The 20,657-nt window shown below is 46.9% G+C and overlaps 1 protein-coding gene across 2 annotated transcripts in view; it reads left to right on the forward strand.

Annotated features, from left to right (window-relative positions):
- TTC28 (tetratricopeptide repeat domain 28) overlaps nucleotides 1-20,657 on the forward strand; it is a 125,389-nt gene that overhangs the window by 79,340 nt on the left and 25,392 nt on the right. For both annotated transcript variants that reach the window (XM_065738954.1, XM_065738955.1), the window contains 4 exons: nucleotides 12,419-12,926; nucleotides 17,000-18,341; nucleotides 18,903-19,426; nucleotides 20,432-20,541. In XM_065738954.1, coding sequence (XP_065595026.1) covers nucleotides 12,419-12,926; nucleotides 17,000-18,341; nucleotides 18,903-19,426; nucleotides 20,432-20,541 — 2,484 coding nt within the window. The remainder of the gene's footprint in view (nucleotides 1-12,418; nucleotides 12,927-16,999; nucleotides 18,342-18,902; nucleotides 19,427-20,431; nucleotides 20,542-20,657) is intronic.

The following is a 20,657-nucleotide window of genomic DNA, read 5'->3' on the forward strand; positions in this document are numbered from 1 at the left end:
ATTGTTTTAAAGTCAGGTAGAAGTTAAACTGTAATAAACCCCCATGTCTTTGTATAGTGTTCTATATGTGTTAGCAGGATGGAGCAGGGTTGCGGAGCAAGGTTTCTCTTAAATAATTAAGCTATTATTTAGTGTGATTTAGGGTTGAACTTAGAATGCATTTCCTGCGGTCATCTCCCAGGAAGCAGGGGTGGTACATTTAATCTCCTAGGCTGCCTGTTTCCCGGACAGTGCAGGACATTATTACAGATGAGGAGTAGTGTTACAGGTCACTTGTCATTTCAGCACCTAAAGATACCAGAGAAGCCATGCCCTTCAAAACTCAAATTACAGAAGTGCAGATTCCTTCTTCAGACTCATTAACCTTCTTCCTTAGTGTTGAGCATCGGCTGGTGAGGTGGTGTCGAGTACTTGGTGTGAGCATGTTGGTTTTCACACAGAATTTAGGCTTGTGCCATTGTCTGCTTCCCTGCAAGGGCAGAAGGAAGCTCAGAGTTCATTCTGCTACCTCCTGGTAAAGCAATCTGTAATGCCTTGCCACTGCTGGGTTTTATAAGGTAGCTAATGCATGTCAGTTATCTTGTGGTACAAGTCTGGCCATTTTTAGTAACAGAGATGGAGATTGTTATGCCTGTACTATATTTGTGAAGTAAATACTTTGTTTTAAACACTAGGTAACATGATCATGTGCAACTCATCACGTAATCCACACAGCATGTGTTGTTGCCACACCGTGAGCTATGATTTAGACAAGGAGAAAGCAACTGATTGGAGTGAAAAAGTGAATTCACCGGCTTTTGGTGCCTGTGATGATAGATGCTGTCCCAGAGTCACTGTTCCTCTTCATCTCCAGCTAGTAGCATGTATGCAGTGATCGCTCAGGATGGGTTGGAGTGGCTCTTTCTAATGACAGTACCTGTGTTGATTCCAAATAATTTGATTTGGAAAACTACTGCTTCTGATCACGTTTTTGAAGCTGTGAGGACTGATGAACAGCAGTTGAAAGGGAAAGGGAAGCTGTGGGTCAAGGTGGAGAGCCCTGCCTCAGGCACCATGCTCGTGTCCTCCCGCTGTATGTGAGCTGTGCCCTGGAGAGGCCGCCAGCACCGCAAAGTCTCCGCAGTTTCGTGGCTCCCCTCTCTGCTGGGCAGTCAGACGCCTTCGATTACAGCCCTACGTTTAAAAATAGCAGAGCAATGAGGTAAAAACTCAAACTAACCATTATAAAATTAGTGCTTGTGTGAAAGTGCATCGCCAGCACTGAGCTTTTGGGAAGAGCAGCATTGCCAGCAAGCCGCTGGGTGCTGGCAGCTCCTGTGCTGCATGTTGCGAGCTGAGCAGGGCCGTGCAGGAGAGATGCAGAGTTGTTTCAGTGGTTTCCCCCCACCTCCGCTCCAGGGGCAGCTGTTTCTGGAAGGAGTGCCCTCCTGTCACCAGCCACGTGCTTTCATGGCTGTCTATTTCTAACCAGTGTGGTATTCTGGGGACCCTGTAGTCTGTTGGAATGGAGCAGCGTGACAGCTTGAGTGCAGTGACAGTTTATGTGATTTTAAGAACTGAAGAGAGAGAGCGATTATGTTGGAAGTCAAACTGTTGGGCTGCTCTTCTTGCTTCAGAAGCTGTTTGCTTTGTAGTGTGCCTCAAAACAGCATAAAACATCAATGAATCATTGCTTGTGAAACCTTGGATTGCTTCGACATTTAAAAGAAGTGTTAATACACACAGCTATGGCTGTGCAGCCGTCTCCAGAAAGCATTCATTGCCCTGAAGGGATTTGTGCCCTTCAGAGCAATCCTTTCTGTCCATCTGTTACTGACAGAACCTTTCAAGTTAAGTGCTTCCAATTCACTGGAAGGAGTTCTTAAAACACTACTTTTCTTCGAGAGAATGAAAAACGTGAGCAGTGTATGGTGGGATGCTCAGCTTTGTTCTTTGCTGATGCTGTTTGAGTCTTCCCAAACAGTCTGAAAAATGAAACAAGAAGGTGCTTCCCGCTACACTGAGTGTGCTGCTGGAGAGCTGGTGGAGATGAGAGCCCTTTGCTGGGATCAGAGGAGTGTTATGATAGAAGGCTGTCAGCAATAACAGGCTGCTGTGTGACAGGGATGTGTTAAGCTCCGGAGGAGGAGCATTGCTGAAAGAAGATTGGTGTGACAGACATAGTCTGCCTGCATTCAGTTGGGAATTTGTGGATTTTTCAACTGTCTGAACATCCTTTGTGTGCAGCTTAGCTGCTGGTGGTTTGAAATTGCAGTAGCTTTTCCCAGTCCCCTTTAAAGTGCGTCCGAGCCAGCAATGAAACTCAGCATAAAGCTTCCTACATTTTGTAAACTACATCTACTTACTGTCAGGCTGTGAGAGTCAAAGATCAGATTACACTTTCTTATTTCCAGGAGGAGAGGGAGTAGAAAAGATAGATCATTTCTTTTTACTGAAATTTGTAAAGTCTGTAAAGCCTGAATTTTCTGTCTCTTCCTGAAGGGAGCAAAATGTTTTCCAGGTGTCCTTCCTGTCATGCTCTGTCTGTAGAAGCCATGTCTTTGCTAAATAGTAAAGCTGTAAGTGTTTAATCTTTTATCTGAAGAGCATGTGTGTATTATGGTACAGGGTAGAAGAATGTATGCATTTTCTTCATGTTCTTTTCTCATTAATTTAGAAAAATATGTTCTGCTGAGTTAGATAAGGAAGAAGACTGGAACACAGCATGAGTTACAAATGACATGACTCTCCACAGGAGAAACTATCTTCATTATTCCTAAAGTACGGCTGTGGGACCTCCTGTGGCTCTGTGCTTGGCCCACAGTGCTCTGAGCTGCCCTGGTCTGGGAAGGTTGTGTGGAGGCATGGTTCTGCTGTGCTGCAGACTGGTCCACTTTGCTGCTGTGAGCTGCAGTTCCTACAGATGTGTCAGGGTGTATCATCTCTGCCTCACCTGTGAGGAAGGTGTGTTTGCCCAAGCTGAACTTCTTTCTGAACAAATGGTGTGAGAGCTTGCATGCGATGTGGGATGCCTCCCAAGCTGCTGGTCCACATTCCGTCCTGCCCCAGGAACTGTGTCTGGACTGTGCTGGCAGCCACAGGGATGGCAGCTGGCAGAGATGGAGTTACAACTCCTTGTGCTTCAGTTGCAGGGGTCCCTGTGCTTGCAGTTGTGCTGTACGTTTGGCTGGAAGCATGGTTCTGTGCAACCCTTCCTCTCCAGAGAAAGCATCACAGGGCATGTCAGTGTTGAGTGAGCTCATCATAACTTATGCAGCTGGTTAGTCACAGGGCCAGGTTCTCCTGCTGGTTACCTTGTCAGGAGCACAGAGTCATTCTGCAGCTGTGTAGACATCCTCCAGCTTTGCACTGCTGATGGACCTAGAGCACAGCTCATGCTCAGCAGCAAGCACAGCTTTTCTTCACTGTAGCGCCGCTGCTTTACCTCTCCAACTGGGCTGTGAGCAGCTGGCACTTCCCAGCACATGACTGCTGTGCCACAACCTTTTGATGTTGGTGAGAACCTCTTCCTGCCGTTACCCCAGTCTGTCACTGCAGCTTTCCCTGAAGCAAGCTGGGTGGCTTCACAGGGAGCTGATTTTCCAGCTGCGAAACAACATCCTCAGTCCCATTGCAGAGAGCTGCTTGGCCACCAAGAGAGAGGAAGTTGTGTTGTGTTTTTGGAGCATGCAGGGGGCTGATTCTTTCCTTCAGGGCTGGCACAGCTGGCATACTGGTACGTGCCAGGCCCCAGGAGATGTCTGTGGCTGCTGAGGATACATGTGTTTGGCAAGAACTGTCCACACTGTGTGATGAGGTTCTGGAAAAAGTCTTTTTCTGACTTGTTGCTGGTAACAGCTTCCATGCCTGTACCCAGAAAGTCTGCTTGGCTAGTATATAGCATACAGAAGAGCACTGGTCTCCATACTGCCATGCACATTCATTTTTGGATGACTTGCAGCTGATTCAGATTGCTCTAATAGTTACCTGGCACTTCTGTCTGTAGCTATGTGTTATAGTAAACTGCTGCCAAAATTGTCTTGTTATTCATGCTACATCTGATATTTGTGTGGAACAAAAGCTAATAATTCACTAAAAAGGGACTGTGGGGAAATGAAGCAGAAACATTGTCCTTCTGCATCCAGACGGGGCGATGAACCTGCCTGTCCCTTACCTGTGCTGGCAGGAAAGAAATTGCACAGAGGGAAGGCTGTTTGTCATGACTGATTTACTCCCTGCAATTGCATCTGAACTGTCTGTCTTCTGTTGCATGGCAGTGCACCATACTGTACCTTCTGTTAGCTTGGCATGGTTCAGGACATCTTGGAAGGCTCAGAGATAGCAGCTAATGGAAGGCAGACTGGAATCCTGTAGTCCATCTTTCCTGCAGGTATTGTGCTGGGCTGGGCTATTCCTGCCCCATTCCACTTTCCAGGCACAGCCTGTGGTTGATGTGAAGGAAACGTTGCTAAGGCATGACATTTTTCTCACACTTGTTGACAGCTTTTAAGGGGATTTGAGAAATTTTGCAGTGGGGTGAAGACTTCCTTGGTTAGCTGACGTGCGCTTTAAAATCTCACTTGTGATTTCTGTAGCATGTCCTTGGGAAAACAGAAAGCACACCAGGCCTGTCCATGCTGCATGGTGCAGCAGAATCTTTCTTGTCCGCCTGTTCTTTCTGAGCAGTATCTTAACTGCTGCCAGGAGAACCCTTCTGTTTCCCCTTCTGCTCATGTCTGCTCATTAGTCACTTGGGTGCAGACCAGTGAGCTGGGTGCAGCTCCTATTCCATGCTTGGAGTGGATTATCATTTGTAGCAGGAGTCTTTTTCAATCAAGTAGCTTTCAGCTGCTTTAAAAGACAGTCTCCCTTAGGACCAATGTTTTTTTTCTTTCTCACTTAACATCTTGAAGTGATCATTGCTTGGTCACACAGTGTCTCTGCCTGTGGCATTTGATGGTTCTGTGACACAGCCATGTGAAAAGGTGGTCTGTCCGTGGCAAACTTTAGGAAGGACAGATCTGAAAATCTTGTCATTGCAGTTACATTTGGTAACAGTCTGGAAAATGAGAACAGAATATAAATACCTCACAAGTGAAACTAAGAAAGAATTATCAGGCTAAAGCAAGTTGTCAGGTATGAAAGCATTGACTAGGATATCATAAATGGGTGGAGGTGACAGTAGGAAAATGCTGTGGTTGGTTGCAGAGCTCTGCAGGAAAACAGCAGAGGAGGTCCTTAAGCATTCCTCTGCTTCTTCATCTTATGTCTCGTTTTCCCTTCTGCAGTGAAGCCTCTTGCTTCAGAGTAATTTATTATGTAGTTGTCTGCCACAGAGAAGTGAGTTATCTGCTGCCTGTAGCAGCATGGACAGAAAAGGCTGAGATGATAATACACCTTGTTCCTTATAGGTTTATCAATCTGACTGGAGTTCCAGAAGTAAGAAACAGGCTGAGATGGGCTTTGCTAATTGATTAATCTCTATTAATAATTAATGTAGGCACTACTAGTAAGAGTGTTGGAATCACAAGTTTAGGGTGCAACTATTGCTATTGAAAGTATGAAGAGGAAGTATGCAGGAGATAAATGCTGGATGTATGTATTGCAGAGGTAATGTTGCAAAAATGTCTTCCTATTTTTTGTTTAAAAAAAAAAAAAAAAAAGGCATTTTATCACGAAGGCCAAGCATCAAGAAAAGGAATGGGTGACTGTGGCATATCCATATACATAAACAATTTCACTGCATGGGATTACTTCTTAGCTCTTATTTCTCCATTATGCCTTCCATCTTTCTCTGGGGTCTTTTAAGGGATCTTCTGAGCCCTGAATGTACTTTCAAGAAATTGAAACAAGCTGGTTTTTGATTCAACCTCTGCGTGAGAAGCAGCTTTCCAAATCCCATGACACTTTACACAGGATTTACAAACAACAGAATGGTTGCTTGGGCTGCTAACCACTCAAGCAAAAGACTGCTCCCATTCCGTGCTGTCCAGAGAGCTACAAGACCAGCACTGGGAACTCAGTGCAAAATTGTCTGCAAGAACGGCTAGAAAAGGACAAGTCCTTGCAATTCATGAACTGGATTTTTGCACAAAGAAAGGGGCATGTTTTCTTGCAAGTTGCATCTGAGCCCTTGCTGATGTCAAGCTGGTTTTAGTATGCATTTTTGTGAGTACTGAGGAAAAAACTGCCTGAGAAGACATCAGGCTGGCAAGAGTCACCTGCTGCCCAGAGTGCAGTTTCAGTCCTTTACTGCTGAGTCCCAGCACTGCTGTTGGAAGTGGTGTGGCCCAGATGCATGCCTGGCTTCCTAGTGGGCAGCTGTGAGGGGTGGAGGAGCCAGCAGGACTTCCAGGATCAGCTGGAAAGCTGAGCTGCAGGAGAGTGGGGCTCTGCGGGGCATCCCAGTACACCTGCCTGATCATGCAAACTCACTGTGACTTATGTGGTGATGTTTCTGTGGTTGGCTTTATTTTTTTTTATTTTTTTTATTTTTTAATATGTTATGTAAGATAAACGTCCTTTACATCAAAACAGAGATGTAATCTTCAAGACTAGGTAGAACCAAAGAGTTTGTGCTTCACCTAGAGACCAGGACTGCTGTTTTCCGTGCTTTCTAAGGTTCTGGTCCATGTTTTCCATGGTCATTGCTGCCCTCATACTAGGGTGATTGGATTTACAGAACTGAAAGCTCAATGCTGGGCACACAACAGGGGAACAGAGCTGAGCAGTTTGGAGAAGGACTGGCTGCTAAGGATCTAAAGAGCCAGTAGTGGGAGTGGGACAGATTGGTTCTCCAGATTTCCTAACAGGACAGCAGCTTTATTTTTACCACTGCCGCCCTTGAAGTCTCAGGTTCTGCAGATACTGTGATTTTTAGCTTAATGAGAACTTGTGAGAGATTGGACTTGATCTGCAGAATGATTATATGTCTTCCTGAATACTTTTTACAGCATTGTTAATTCACTCAAGTTCAGTTTTTTTCTGGTGCAGATGTTTGGCTCTGCTGAGCGTACAAAATCACAGGCATACTCTTTTTCCAGTTCCTATTGTTCCCTTGTATACTTCTACTTCAAACAGCTGCTCTTTGAGAGGCATTAACCACTGGCACTCAGAATCTGACCTGTGATGTAGGTATGGGTTCCAGTCTGGAAACCCTCAAGTGCAGTGCTCACCTTTGCCGTGCTGTTTGCAGCCTCTTGTTGCAGCTGGCAGTCCTGCTTCCTTAGGAATCCGGGCTGAATTCCCACGTACCCCGAGGACTGCGTTTTACAGGATGGCTTTCTCTCTCCACGTCAGCACTGAATTCTTTGTTGGGACAAGGAAGACTCGAGTACCAGCTGTTGGGAAAATGCTTCCCATATGAGTTCATCTGAGGGCACTGGTGTTACATTACGTCTCAGAATGAAAAACTTGCCTAGGTGAGAGGGTGAGTTCAGTGATATGAGCACCACAGTGCTCGAGTATGGAGTGGCTGGATTTGTATAACAGAACAAAAGTTAATTGCCTTTCTCTTTGTTGTTTTATTTTGAGCAGGTCAGCTTGACTTAGGTTGGCAAGGATTTGTCCAGTTCAAACGTGCTGGTATTAAGCAGAATAAGGGGAAATCTGACCAGTGCAGGAAATTTGGGAATGCACTCAAAGCCCTGTGCTTTGTTTTGTCTCATTTTCAGACTCAAAATGGAAATGTAATACTTCCTGATGGTCTCCTTTAAATGTCCCTACTTGACCCTCACAGTACATGCATTTTAGCTGAGAGAAAGTCAGCTTTCTGGTTTCATTCATCTCTCATGGTATCTGCAAAATCGAGTGTTCTTTGGTGGCTTATACCCTGATTATGGTATAAGAAGTGGTGCAGGAACCTCATGTAAGACATGCATCCCTGAGGGATCAGTGCTTCTGGGATTTTCAGAGCACTCATCTCAGCCACAGCTTTCCTGTACTGAGTTTCTCTTTAAAATTACATCCAACTTTGTGAACACGTGTCACAAAGCAGGATTGGCCCCTGAAGGATTGCTTTGAAGAGATGCTTTGTGAAAGACAGGGTTTGCTTGAAGGTTCCTGTGTGGGAAAAGGAGCACTCAGGGTCATTGCCATTGTCAGCTGCACGTCACGTGTCTGAGTGATTTCATCCACTGATGGCAGAGGTGCGAAGTCTTTGCTTTTGGCATCTGTAGTAGAAATGGTTGAGAGGGACTTTCCTTTCCTCTGTGATACTGTTATTTGCTGGGGAGCCTGGATTCCACAGCACTGCTTCTGCTCATCGCTGGTGTTTGCTGCAGTGCTTGGATTTGCAGTTAGGGGAACGAAATAGATTTTTAGACTCACTGAAAACGGTGGCTGCTACGTAAAGGACTGAAACCTCCAACAAATGAATTGGTTTTGGCGGAGCTATTGATTCCGGCGTGTTTTTATTTTGTTTTGTTTTCAGGAAATAATTACCACAGCAAAGATGTTCCTTTCTGTGCATGCATGGTGTGCGGGAGGAGAATACTGCCTGCTGCTTCTTCATTTTCAGAAGCATGCTGCACAAAGCAGGCTGGGTTGGTACTGACACAGAAACCTTTGCATTTGAAGGAGGAGGGATGGTGGCTTTGAGTGTTGATGGGGCACTGACTGTGTTTGGGGATGAAATTTGCACTGGTACACATACCCTCAACCCGAGGGCTACCTGTGGCATTTTGGTGAGTTCTGAGTAATTGATAGAAAAGCTTAATAAAAGTGGAGATAAAATGCCATTTACAGCTATTGGAGCATTTTTGTATGTCCAGACTTCCTGTTAGGTTACTGTCCTGCCTGTGTGCACAGCAGTCAGCCAGGCTGTATCTATAAAACAAACATGTACATGCTTACATCCTTACTCAGTGTTATGTTACAGTTGGCCAACCTTAGTGCATTGTACACAGAAAACATTTCTGACAGATGTCAGCTTTGTGTCTACACTAGATAGTGCACACCCATTTCTTTTCCTTGGTTGGGTATGGTCCCAGTGTCTCTTTGGCACATGTCTTAATGCCTCTCTGCTTCAGGATCCATCCTGGCTTGTCAGGAATGATGTAAAGAGGAAAGATGGAAATGGGTTAAGGCTTCATGTCCCTACAGGCTGTCATTAGCTGCGAACAGAGGTGTATGTTGACACTCCTGTGTTTGTAAACTCCAAGGGTAAACAGTTGCCCTTACAGCCAAACTGGGCTCCCTGGAGCCCCTACCCTGACAGGTGAGCTGGGTAAGGCTCCGTGGTGGGTGCTGCAGTCAGGCTCTCAATGTCACAAATACTTGGTGCACAACGCTCATTTCTCCACTTCTGCTTTCAAAGTTCAGTCTCTGATCAGTGCCATTTGGTGTCTCTCTTTGGGGCTCAGGGCTACCAGGCAGAACATCTTCACTGTGTTCATTTTAGGATTATTATACAGTGTTCACTTTAAGGAGGCTGAGCAATTAATCAAATAATTGTTTAAAAGTAACATAATTGGGACGTGATCATTTTCTGGCATGGATGAAGTATCTCAGAAACACACCTTGCAGTCACCAGATCCTTATTAGTTATCATTCTGTGATGCACATCTGCTTAACATCAGATTCTTTACCTTATTCAGCTGAAAAACCCGACTGTTGCTCCCAGGAAAAAGAGAGCAATATGAAACTCTTTTCCAAACTCCCTTCTGTGCCTCAGCTCAGTGGCAGAAGAATCTGCTTTCTATTAAAGTGATAAATTGCATAATTGAAGGTGTAAGCATCCCCCACTGTAAAATTTGTCTTTGTCAGATACACAAAGCATTGATTTTCTTTGTTTGCTGATGCAAAACCCCACTGGTATGAAGCTGTAGTCTCCCTTCAGCCTGCCACCAAGCAGCAATGCTTCCTAGCACAGCTGGAGTCTCCTGCACATGCACAGCTAGTGCCAACCTGGTACTCCCACCACTGCATCCTGTTGCTTGTGCCGGTGCCTCTGGGAATATCTTTGCCCTGTTGGCCAGCTTGTGAGCCACTTAGAGTTCCCAGTGGATGCTGTTATGGTCGAGCATTTTATTAAGTATACAGTGATGAATTTATCTCCCTGAGTTGTATTACTAACCCCCTGAAGTGTTATTCATTGGTGTCCTCCAGCAGATATAATCAACCCATTGCTCCCAAGCACTGCTTTAATGTTGAGCTCTGCAGTCATTTCACTGATCACCCCTGAGAGCACATGGGTTACTGATATCTGTCTTACTGGAGAAGAGATGCTGCAGCTGGCCCATGGGAAGCCAAAGGTGACAGCCTCCCTTGGAGCACTTGGGTCAGCTAATGACCATAGAATGAAGCACTGGGAGGAATGCTGTGTTGGAGGGCAGAGGCAGCCTTCCTGCCTCTGTGTGTGTGAAAGATTCCTTCCCGTGTGCAGTATGATAAGTCCCTGCATCTGGCAAGCTTCTCTTCTGTGCAGAAAGTCTGAGATCTGTAGCTTTCCTGTATGTCTTTTCCCTAGCTGTAAGGCATTAACATCATCTGAACCTCTGTCTAGATGGCCCTGAGCCATAGCCAATCTTGTTCAGCAAACTCCATGTGTAAATGTCCTTTTTTTTTTGTTATTTTAATTTAGCAGCACCAGGGGAGAACAGTTTGACTCCTTGTATATCCAGAAAAAGCATTTCTGTTCATTTTCCAGTTGCACCAGAAGTGGTGGTCTGTCTGCCAGAGTTAATTGGGGTTGTTGGGTCAGTTCTCCCTGGGGTTGCAGTTGTGCTGGGATTTATCTGGGCCCTGAGTAGCCCAGCAGTTTGTTCTGTGCAACAAGGAGTTTGTTGCTCACCAGCAGGGTCAGGTGACCCCGATGCACCTTGAGGCCTGTGCAGGGCCCTGTGCAATGTTTTGGTTTTGGAAAAAAATCAGAGCACTTTGAATGCCGACAGCTCTTCTGTTATAATTAAGCTGCCTGAAAGGATGCCTCCGGGAAAACAGATGCAGCTTGGCTGTTTGTGAGCTGGCCAAGGGGGAGCTTCCCTACGGTGCTGTATCTCCTGACTTATACGTTGTGTTTAATAGCTAATCTGTCACCTCGGGTTCATGTATGAGAAAAGATGAGCCCCTGTTAATTTGAATCAGCATATTGTGTTTACAGCTCCTCAGTCTGGAAGCATTGCTCTGCTGGGAGTGCACAGCCAAAGATAGGAAGAGGGTGAGACTGACTCTTGGTTGGCAGCACTAGGTTATTTCTTCTCAAACTGTAAGGACAGCGTCCTGAGATGCTGTACCAACATCTTGGATGGAAGGGTGGACTGAAGCTTTCCTGTGCTCTGGTGCTAGGGCGAGGTGAGGATGATCTCCATGCAGTCTCACCTTGACTGTTCCTTTCTGAAGGTATTTGAAAAGATGGCCATTGTGGAACTGGGTCACAGCAGCAGCTGGGTACCAAAGGAAATGCATATGCAGGGGACCATGGAGCATTTGGGATCAGAGCTTTGGAGTGAACAGCCATGCTGAGGTAGCAAATGAGCACTGAGCAGCAGGAATGTGTCCCTGCTTTTCTCCTTGCCCTGCTGTCAGCATGTGTATGTAGGCAAGCCTGTGTCCTGGTAGGTACAGAGAACAACACAGTCTGTTTCTCAAATAATTTGTCTTGTTGGATACAGCTGTTTCTCAGTGGTAACAACTCAAGTTTCCAAATAACTGCATTTATTTAAGGTTTTCCCAGAGGACAGGGGCTCCAGCTGCTGAAGTCCTGTTGTCTGTGCAGCAGTCCCAAGGGTGCTGGGGCTGAGTAACAAACAGTGCTGTGTTAGAAGGATCTGTTTTTACTGTGCAGTGAAAAGTGCTCTTCGGAGCATGGTGTGATTGGCCAAACAGATGTGAAGATGTTGGTGAGTGTCCACTGGCCTACTGGTTTTGCATGACAAGCAACAAAGGCATCTCCCTTCTCATCTGCTGCTGGCTGCAGGTGTGCAAGTTTCCAGCAGCTGTATTCAGGGGCTGTTCAGCCTGAGAGGAGGAGAGCAGGGAGTGCTCCGAGTGGCTCAGCATGCCACCATGTCACACATCCTGCTGCTGCTGTGTGTGTGCTGTGCTCTGGCACCAGCCTGCAGGGTGCGAGGACTCTGTCGTGCTGACACGAGCTCACTGTGTGCAGGGGCGAGCAGGGCAAGCATTTGTCTTTTCTCGCTTTCTCTGTTTCTTTCAGAGGTCTCCTGTGTCTTTGCAGTGCTCCCCTTCCCCTCTACCCAGATATACACACACACCGTGTGTTTTAGAGAAAAGAGATAATCTCAGCACTGCTCTCTCTCCATTACTGCTGCCTCCACCTGAGCTGCCCTGATGCGTGTAGAGCTGCAGAGAGCAGATTTCCAGCTGGTAGTCACAAGTTTTTTCCAGAATGGCCCTTTGTGGCTGATTTCTGGGACTGAGGCCATCAGACTTGTTTTTATGAGGACTTGTACTTACTTTTTCTCTCTCATCCCTGCAGGCAGCATCCGCAGCACTGAGCAGTCTGGGTCATGTGTACACAGCCATCGGGGACTACCCGAATGCACTGGCGAGCCACAAGCAGTGTGTCCTCCTTGCAAAGCAATCCAAAGATGAGCTGTCTGAGGCACGGGAGCTGGGCAACATGGGAGCAGTGTACATTGCAATGGGGGATTTTGAAAACGCAGTGCAGTGCCATGAACAACATCTCAAGATTGCCAAGGAGCTGGGGAACAAGAGGGAGGAAGCCCGAGCTTACAGCAACCTGGGCAGTGCTTACCACTACCGGAGGAACTTCGACAAAGCCATGTCCTACCACAACTATGTGCTGGAGTTGGCCCAGGAGCTGGCTGAGAAAGCCATTGAGATGCGAGCTTATGCTGGCTTGGGCCATGCAGCTAGATGCATGCAGGACCTGGAGAGGGCTAAGCAGTACCACGAGGAGCAGTTACACATCGCTGAAAGCCTGCAGGACCGTGCTGCTGAAGGCAGAGCCTCCTCCAATTTAGGTAAGGCCCTGATGTGGAACAGTTTGTCAGGGAATGCAGCGACTGTCAGAGCTGCTGCCAGGACCCAGGAGGCTCACTGTGTGCTGTCTTCTTAGTTATACCAACTCCACCAGACTATCTTCATAAAATAAACAGGCACTTGGCAGATTGTGTGCCGATGTAACGTGTCCCGTGTTCAATTATTCAGCCGCTCCGAAGGCACCAGAAAGCACAAGGTCATGGCAGAAGGCAATTGAGAAGGTGCAGTGCTTTTGAAGAGCTATTGAAGTGTCAGAAAGAAACATAAGTTTTTGCACTAAGGCAAGAAGCAGTGTGGCTTATTATCTGGCTGTTACTTTGGAAGCTTGTCAGCTTGCTGCGTTCTATCTTGGGAGACACGTGGATCAAATCCTAACTACGTTTGTATTCAGAATGTACACATTAAAATAATAGAGTGTAGAATACATATGTTCTTCTAAGGACAGACATCAGTAACTTACTGGCAGGCTGAGGAGGGTTGAATTACATCAAAGTGAAGTCCATTCCTCCTCTTTCACAGTGCCAGATGTGCAAGCGAACAAAGATGTGTTTGCGTCTCTGGCTGTGAGATGTGGGAGTCTGTGCTGCTGTCATTGCAGCTGTTGGGATGTGTTCTGACTGCATGGCTCAGCTGGGTGTACGTGGCTGTGGGGAGTGGCAGAACAGAGCTGTTGTGGGTATAACAAAATGTGTTTGCTGGCAGCCCCAGAATCTCAGCTCTTGGAGGCCTCCCCATGCTGTAAATTAGCTTCTGTTTCTGCCTGGCAGTTGGCATTTGGTTCGTTTGTAGATGCTAATTGTTCTCTGATGTTATCAGCAGCAGGTAATTGAAAAGGGCTTGATGAATTACTTAATTTCTCATAATAGCTGACTCTTGAAGAGCTGAACGAAGAAGATAAGGTGAACTGTAGAAAATGCATCAGCCCTAGCTTTCTGATTACTGTTGCGAATCAACTTTTTAACACAAATTAGGGAAGATGTGTGAGACAAAATAGGGTTGAGGCGCAAGTGTGAGGTGCTTAACTTTAGAGAGCCCTGAGCATTGCTGATGTTTCTGTTAGCATGGCAGAGCAGGCAGGAGGCCTGGGGGGGTTGAAGCTTTGTGTCTGACTTCCCCAACTTCTGTGTGAGGGCTTTGCCAAATTCAGAGGAAGATGCTGTCTCCAAGCACAAACCAAAACCCCGTCTGTGCTTCCACTGAGAGGTTGGTCCTGGACAGATGTGGAGTCGTAGCTGGCACAGCTGTGCTCAGCCCTGAGCTCCTCAGAATGGGAATGGGCCTATTCTGAGCAGCAAACCTCCGGAGTTCAGAATGGATCTTGTGTGCCTCCTTTCTGAGCACAGCTTTCTGCAGAATAGCCTCAATTCTTTCTGAGCAAATCCAGAAAACTGAGGAAATGAAGTCTTGGAAAATGGAAGCAGTCTCATGGTTTTTATTTTCCTCCCTACATCTGTTTGGTGAACGGTCGTGGGCTGCTTGATTCAACTCCCATTTTTGTGAGCCTGTTGCTATTGGGCAGACTGCATCCATCACTAAAGGAAAGAGCTTCGTTCAGGGTCTGTGTGGTGCTCCTTCTAACTGCTTCTGTGCTCAGTGTAATCTGGCTCTGTAACATAGCATAGCTTTATCCCAGAACAAAACTAAGTGCTGCTGCAGATGGAAGCAACTTGCTCGTGTTCCTTAGCCTCCAGGGGTTCTTACTTGCTGGCTCAAAACCAGTGAAGTCAGGACTAGAAAGTTCATCTTACTATGATTATTATTCTTACAGTAGCTTTGGATTTAGTGACAGTTTCAGCACGCAATTCCAGAAAATTTTATGAAAAAAAAAGCATTTTGGTGCAGCAGAGAATGTTTTTCTTGTTTGGATTTAGGCCGAAGTATAACTGTAGGTTGGTATGCTGACTCAGCCACTCTACACTTTGTATTAAAATAGTTTTCCTAGCTTCTGAGTACAGGATCTCACGTTTCAGCTGTTATTTGGCTATTTTTCTGTGTCCTCTCTATCAGAGTTAAGTTACACTGGAAAAAGAGAGCACGCAGTTCTTGTTGAGAAAGTCTATTACTGTTGTTGAAATGCATCCAGGACCAATTAAAAAGTCGAGTCTTAATTGTCTTCTTCATCTAATCCACATGCAAAACAAAGCCTCATCAAAATAACCATGCTGACAGGCAAAAAAAATGTATCTAAATGTGCGTTTCCAAGCCAGAATGTTAGAGTTGGCCTCTTTGCTGAAGCGACAGAATTTTCTGTTTGCATTTCACTGATTTAGATGGAAACCTCTCTTAAGTGCACTATCTAATGCTGAGCAGGACGGGCCCAGAATATAACATAGCCCAGCTGCTGTAGTGCTCTGCAGGGAGATGTAATGCACTGTGTGACTCGGTAAGCAGAAGGCAATGGACTGAGGGCGAGTCACAAGTTATCAAGCCCTTCACAACAAGGAGATTTGGAGTTTAACCAGAAGTCTGAGATTGTCAACCTTTGCAAAGCAGATGGTGTTTCCAAATGCCAGGGCTCCACGCAGAGAGCTGGCTTCTCAGCTTCGGCAGCACTTAACAGTCCTGTTGTGATGCAGAGGGGGCACTTCAGATTATTAATAAAACAGTTTAAAGTATGTCCCTAGGTGCTTAGCATCTATTTGTAGTTATGAGAGAACTTCAGTGCCTCTCTTCTATGGCCTTGCTACTCAGTGTCAGATGGGCTGCCTGTATTAAGGTAGAGCCTGTATGCCTCAGTTTATCTCTAGGACCTTATTTTATTTGCAAGTAAAGGAGATTAAAGAAAATTTAGTCTAGTTGAACTAATGATCGTTTCAAATCCTCAAGCACTCTGTAGGAGAGAGTGGAAGTGTTTTTTTCTCCTTCTTGGCAGTAAAGAGGATGACTAAAATGTTTAGAAGGCTTCATTGCCCATCCATCTTTTTTCAGTTGAGGAGTGCACAAAGACAGTGGATTTGGTAGGTGATGGTTTTGGAGGCTAGGTCAGAATCTTTCCTTGCTGGGCTGTTCTTTACAATTAATTATCCCTGTAAAATGATGATGTACCAGGAGGTGGTGTGAGGTGTCTTTACCACACTCCTCTTTATCCAGGAGGATAACTTCAGTGTTTCACGTTCCTCTGTTCAGGGAGAATTAAGGCTGTTGCTGTTGTATTTCTCACCTTGACATGCTTGGGATTAATAATACAGGATGATGCAAAATGAAATGATCTTTGAATGTGCTTTCTTGCTGTTGAGTTCACTGATGTCCTGCAGCAGGCACTTCAGGCAGGGATCTTGGTAATTTTGTGCTTTGCTGATGTGTTTGGGGAAGGTGGTCTAAGGGTGAACAGTGTGTGTGCTGTGCAGTACTGCAGCAAGGCAAGCTGCAGCACAGAGTTGAGCAGTGTGCTGTTGTGGCAGTGCATGCCTTAATGAGGGATGTATGTCCATGGATGTGGTGCAATTCCTCGGCCCATGCATGGTCACTGCTGTCCCCAGTCACTCTCCCAGGAAAGCTGCAGAAGCTCTGAGTTTCCAGGAGAATTGAAAAGGAGTGAAAGATGCATCTTGGGGTGTTGCATTCCATCTCCTGTTATCACACATGCCATGTAATACTAATACCATGATCCATGAACTAAACAAGTTCAGCACTTACGGTCAAAAACCAAAAGTGCATTTGTCTTTCTTTACTGGAAATGCAACAGTTCACTGAGTATTTCCCCTCTTTTTGTTTCCAAGTGATGATTCCCTACCCTTGTAGTAGAAATTCTTGCTATTATTCTTGAAGCTCATGTCTTTGCATATTTCACTGTTGAATTTCACAACCCTGTTCTTGTTACTCCAACACACAATGTTTTCCAACCCTTCTGCACAGTATTCCTGTTTTCCTGGTGTGGGTTTTCTATCTCTTAAATGAGAAGCATCTCATCATAGGATGAGTTACCTAGACCAGTCCTGTGTTGGCCGTGGGCTGCCAAAGGCCAACCAGTAGAGCAGCTGTGGTGATGCGAGCCACTGCAGAAGGGTTACTGTGACACAGTGCTTTTACTGAACCTGTTTCTGTTATTTTTCAGGAATCATTCACCAGATGAAAGGTGATTATGACACTGCACTGCGGCTGCACAAGACACATCTATCCATAGCCCAGGAGCTCAGCGATTACGCCGCCCAGGGCCGGGCCTATGGTAACATGGGCAATGCTTATAATGCTCTGGGCATGTATGACCAGGCTGTCAAGTACCATCGGCAGGAGCTGCAGATCTCTATGGAAGTTAATGACCGTGCCTCTCAGGCATCTACACATGGGAACTTGGCGGTTGCCTACCAAGCACTGGGTGCCCACGATCGTGCTCTACAGCACTACCAAAACCATCTCAACATTGCCCGAGAGCTGCGAGACATCCAGAGTGAAGCACGGGCCCTCAGCAACCTGGGCAACTTCCACTGCTCACGTGGAGAGTATGTGCAGGCAGCCCCTTACTACGAGCAGTACCTGCGCCTGTCCCCAGAGCTGCAGGACATGGAAGGGGAGGGAAAGGTTTGCCATAATCTTGGTTATGCTCATTACTGCCTCGGGAACTACGAAGAGGCTGTGAAGTACTATGAGCAGGACCTTGCCTTAGCAAAGGATCTCCATGACAAGCTGAGCCAAGCCAAGGCGTATTGCAACTTGGGCCTGGCCTTCAAAGCCTTGATGGACTTCAGCAAAGCAGAGGAGTGTCAGAAGTACCTGTTGTCCCTGGCCCAGTCTCTGAACAATTCCCAGGCCAAATTCCGAGCTCTGGGGAACTTGGGGGATATTTTTGTCTGTAAAAAAGACGTAAATGGTGCAATAAAATTTTATGAGCAACAGTTGAGCTTAGCCCATCATGTTAAAGACAGGAGACTGGAAGCCACTGCCTATGCAGCTTTGGGCTCTGCATACAGAATGATACAGAAGTGTGACAAGGCTTTAGGTTACCATACGCAGGAGCTGGAGGTGTACCAGGAGCTGGGAGATATGCCAGGAGAATGCAGAGCACACGGTCACCTTGCTGCAGTGTACATGTCACTTGGGAAGTACACCATGGCCTTCAAGTGCTACGAAGAACAACTGGAGCTTGGACAGAAGTTAAAGGATCCCAGCATAGAAGCCCAAGTCTATGGCAACATGGGCATCACCAAGATGAACATGAACGTCATGGAGGAAGCTATTGGCTACTTTGAGCAGCAGCTGGCCATGCTGCAGCAGCTCAGTGGAAATGAATCTGTGTTAGATCGGGGACGAGCATATGGGAACCTGGGGGATTGTTACGAAGCTCTGGGGGATTTTGAGGAAGCGATAAAGTATTATGAACAGTACCTGTCTGTCGCACAGAGCTTGAACCGCATGCAGGATCAGGCAAAGGCCTACCGAGGTCTGGGCAATGGGCACAGGTGAGGGGCACTGCATGTGTGTTATAACAATGGGCAGTGGAGTGCAGGGCATTGGAGCACCCAGAAAAGCATCTTTGTGTCAGGGAAGCGTGGGCGCAGCAGAGGAGAGGAGGATGAGCTGCATCTGAAATGCAAGGACACAGACTATGGGTGCATGCCAGTGTGGGACACAGAGTGGGGAAGAGTGTGTGCAATTTGGGAGCATGTGGGAATGCACAGGTAGGAACAGGAATAGGCCTGAGTGTGTTCGTGTGGCCGTTGTATACGTGCATAGGGATATGGCATAGGACCAGGTAACGAGGTCCTCTGGATGCTGGGAAGGAAAGGATTTGGTCAGTGCTGCTGGCTCAGTTAATAGAGCTGAGGTTACTCAGTCCTTTGAACAAGGGGTTTACAGGGTAGCAGAAGGAAGGATGTTGATTCAAAAGTGCTGGGCACAACTCCTGAGGGAGAAATGTTTGTCTCTGCGTGAAAATTTTGAGATGACCTTGAGAGGAAGTGACAAAGCATTTCAGTTCGAAAAAATATTGGCAAAATAAATGCTGTTTTCTTCCTTTGTAGAGCTATGGGAAGTTTGCAGCAGGCTCTGGTGTGCTTTGAGAAGAGGCTGGTGGTGGCACACGAGCTAGGGGAGGCATTTAACAAAGCCCAGGCCTACGGTGAGCTGGGGAGCCTGCACAGCCAGCTGGGGAACTACGAGCAAGCCATCTCGTGCCTGGAGCGCCAGCTGAACATTGCTCGTGAGATGAAGGACCGTGCTCTGGAGAGCGACGCTGCCTGTGGTCTTGGTGGGGTGTACCAACAGATGGGAGAGTACGACACAGCCCTGCAGTATCACCAGCTGGACCTGCAGATTGCAGAAGAGACCAACAACCCTACTTGCCAAGGCCGAGCCTACGGGAACCTGGGCCTGACCTATGAGTCCTTGGGCACCTATGAAAGGGCGGTAGTTTATCAGGAGCAGCATCTCAGCATTGCAGCACAAATGAATGACCTCGTAGCCAAGACTGTGTCCTACAGCAGTCTGGGGAGGACACATCATGCCTTGCAGAACTACTCTCAGGCTGTGATGTACCTGCAGGAAGGTAAGAGGCTGAATTGTCCAACATGCCGTATTGTGACAGGTGCAGGGGAATAGGAGGAAGGCCTGGAGATGTGAAGAGAATTGAGGTGCTTGTGAGTGTGGTACTAAGAGGACAGTGACCTTTGATGCTAAAGTTATTGCAGATACCCATAGCTAATGTTGAGCATTCTGTTGAATAGCTGCCCCAGCAGGTTGTTCTGGATAGCACACGGTGTCAGTCAGAGCCTTCCATTAATCTCTGAGCTTAAATTCAGACCACGCCTAGACAGAGTCTGATAAAGCCTGTTTGTCTGAGCATAGAAGGTATGAAAGTTTTGTGCAGATAGCACTGCAGACTGCCTAGATACCTAGAAGTAATGGTTCATGCTGAGCTGTGTGGTCATGGCCAGGGTTCCCTGTCTCCAGCCTGTGGGAAACATTAGGTGTATGAGAGGAGGCATCCTTGCTGGCAGCTGGGCCAACAAGGAGTATGATGGAAGGGAGGGGACAAGAAGGTGCTACTGGAAATGAAACAAGCTCCAAGTCACTTAGACCAGGACCCTGCCCTTCTCCAAACTATGTGGAAACTGCCAGGAGACTGGGCAAGCTGCTGGGAAACGAGCAAGTGGTGTGGCAAAAAGCCTCCTCTCTGGCAACGTTTGGCAGCTCAGTGTTGTTTTGATTGTGTGACTGTTAAGGTTTAAGTCACATTTACTGGCAAGACCGTAGTGAGTGTGTATCAGGGGACTTAACTTTAACTTCACCTTGGGTTGGGTCTTGGTCCGTGGAAACATCTGCCTTGCTTAGACACATCTTGTGCTAGTGTTGACTGGAGTGTAAGCAGCTGCTGCCCAGCACTTGGCCTCTTGTGCTCTGCATTGCTGCTGTCTGCCTGCTGTGGGCACCCTGGAGGCATAGACTTGACCTGAGCCAGCCGTCCCTAGCAGCAGTAGCAGGAGAAATGCTCCACCAGGTTGCCAAAGCCACTTTTACCCCCAGGATCCCTCTCACTCTGACTCCTTTTCAGGACTGAGGCTGGCAGAGCAGCTGGGACGAAGAGAAGATGAAGCCAAAATCCGCCATGGCCTCGGCCTCTCCCTCTGGGCGAGTGGGAACCTGGAGGAGTCTCAGCACCAGGTATTCTGTGGTCTGCCTTGTGCTTGCAAGCTGCATGTGCCTTCATCCCAGGTCACCTGCCCTCTGCCAGGAATGCTGACACCCTGTGTGGCTGCCAGGGGGTTGGATCCTGCTCT

The sequence above is a fragment of the Cyrtonyx montezumae genome, unplaced genomic scaffold (genome assembly GCF_038088225.1).
Source record: "Cyrtonyx montezumae isolate F1298 unplaced genomic scaffold, pur_monq_1.0 scaffold_23, whole genome shotgun sequence".
In the NCBI taxonomy this organism is placed as follows: Eukaryota; Metazoa; Chordata; class Aves; order Galliformes; family Odontophoridae; genus Cyrtonyx; species Cyrtonyx montezumae.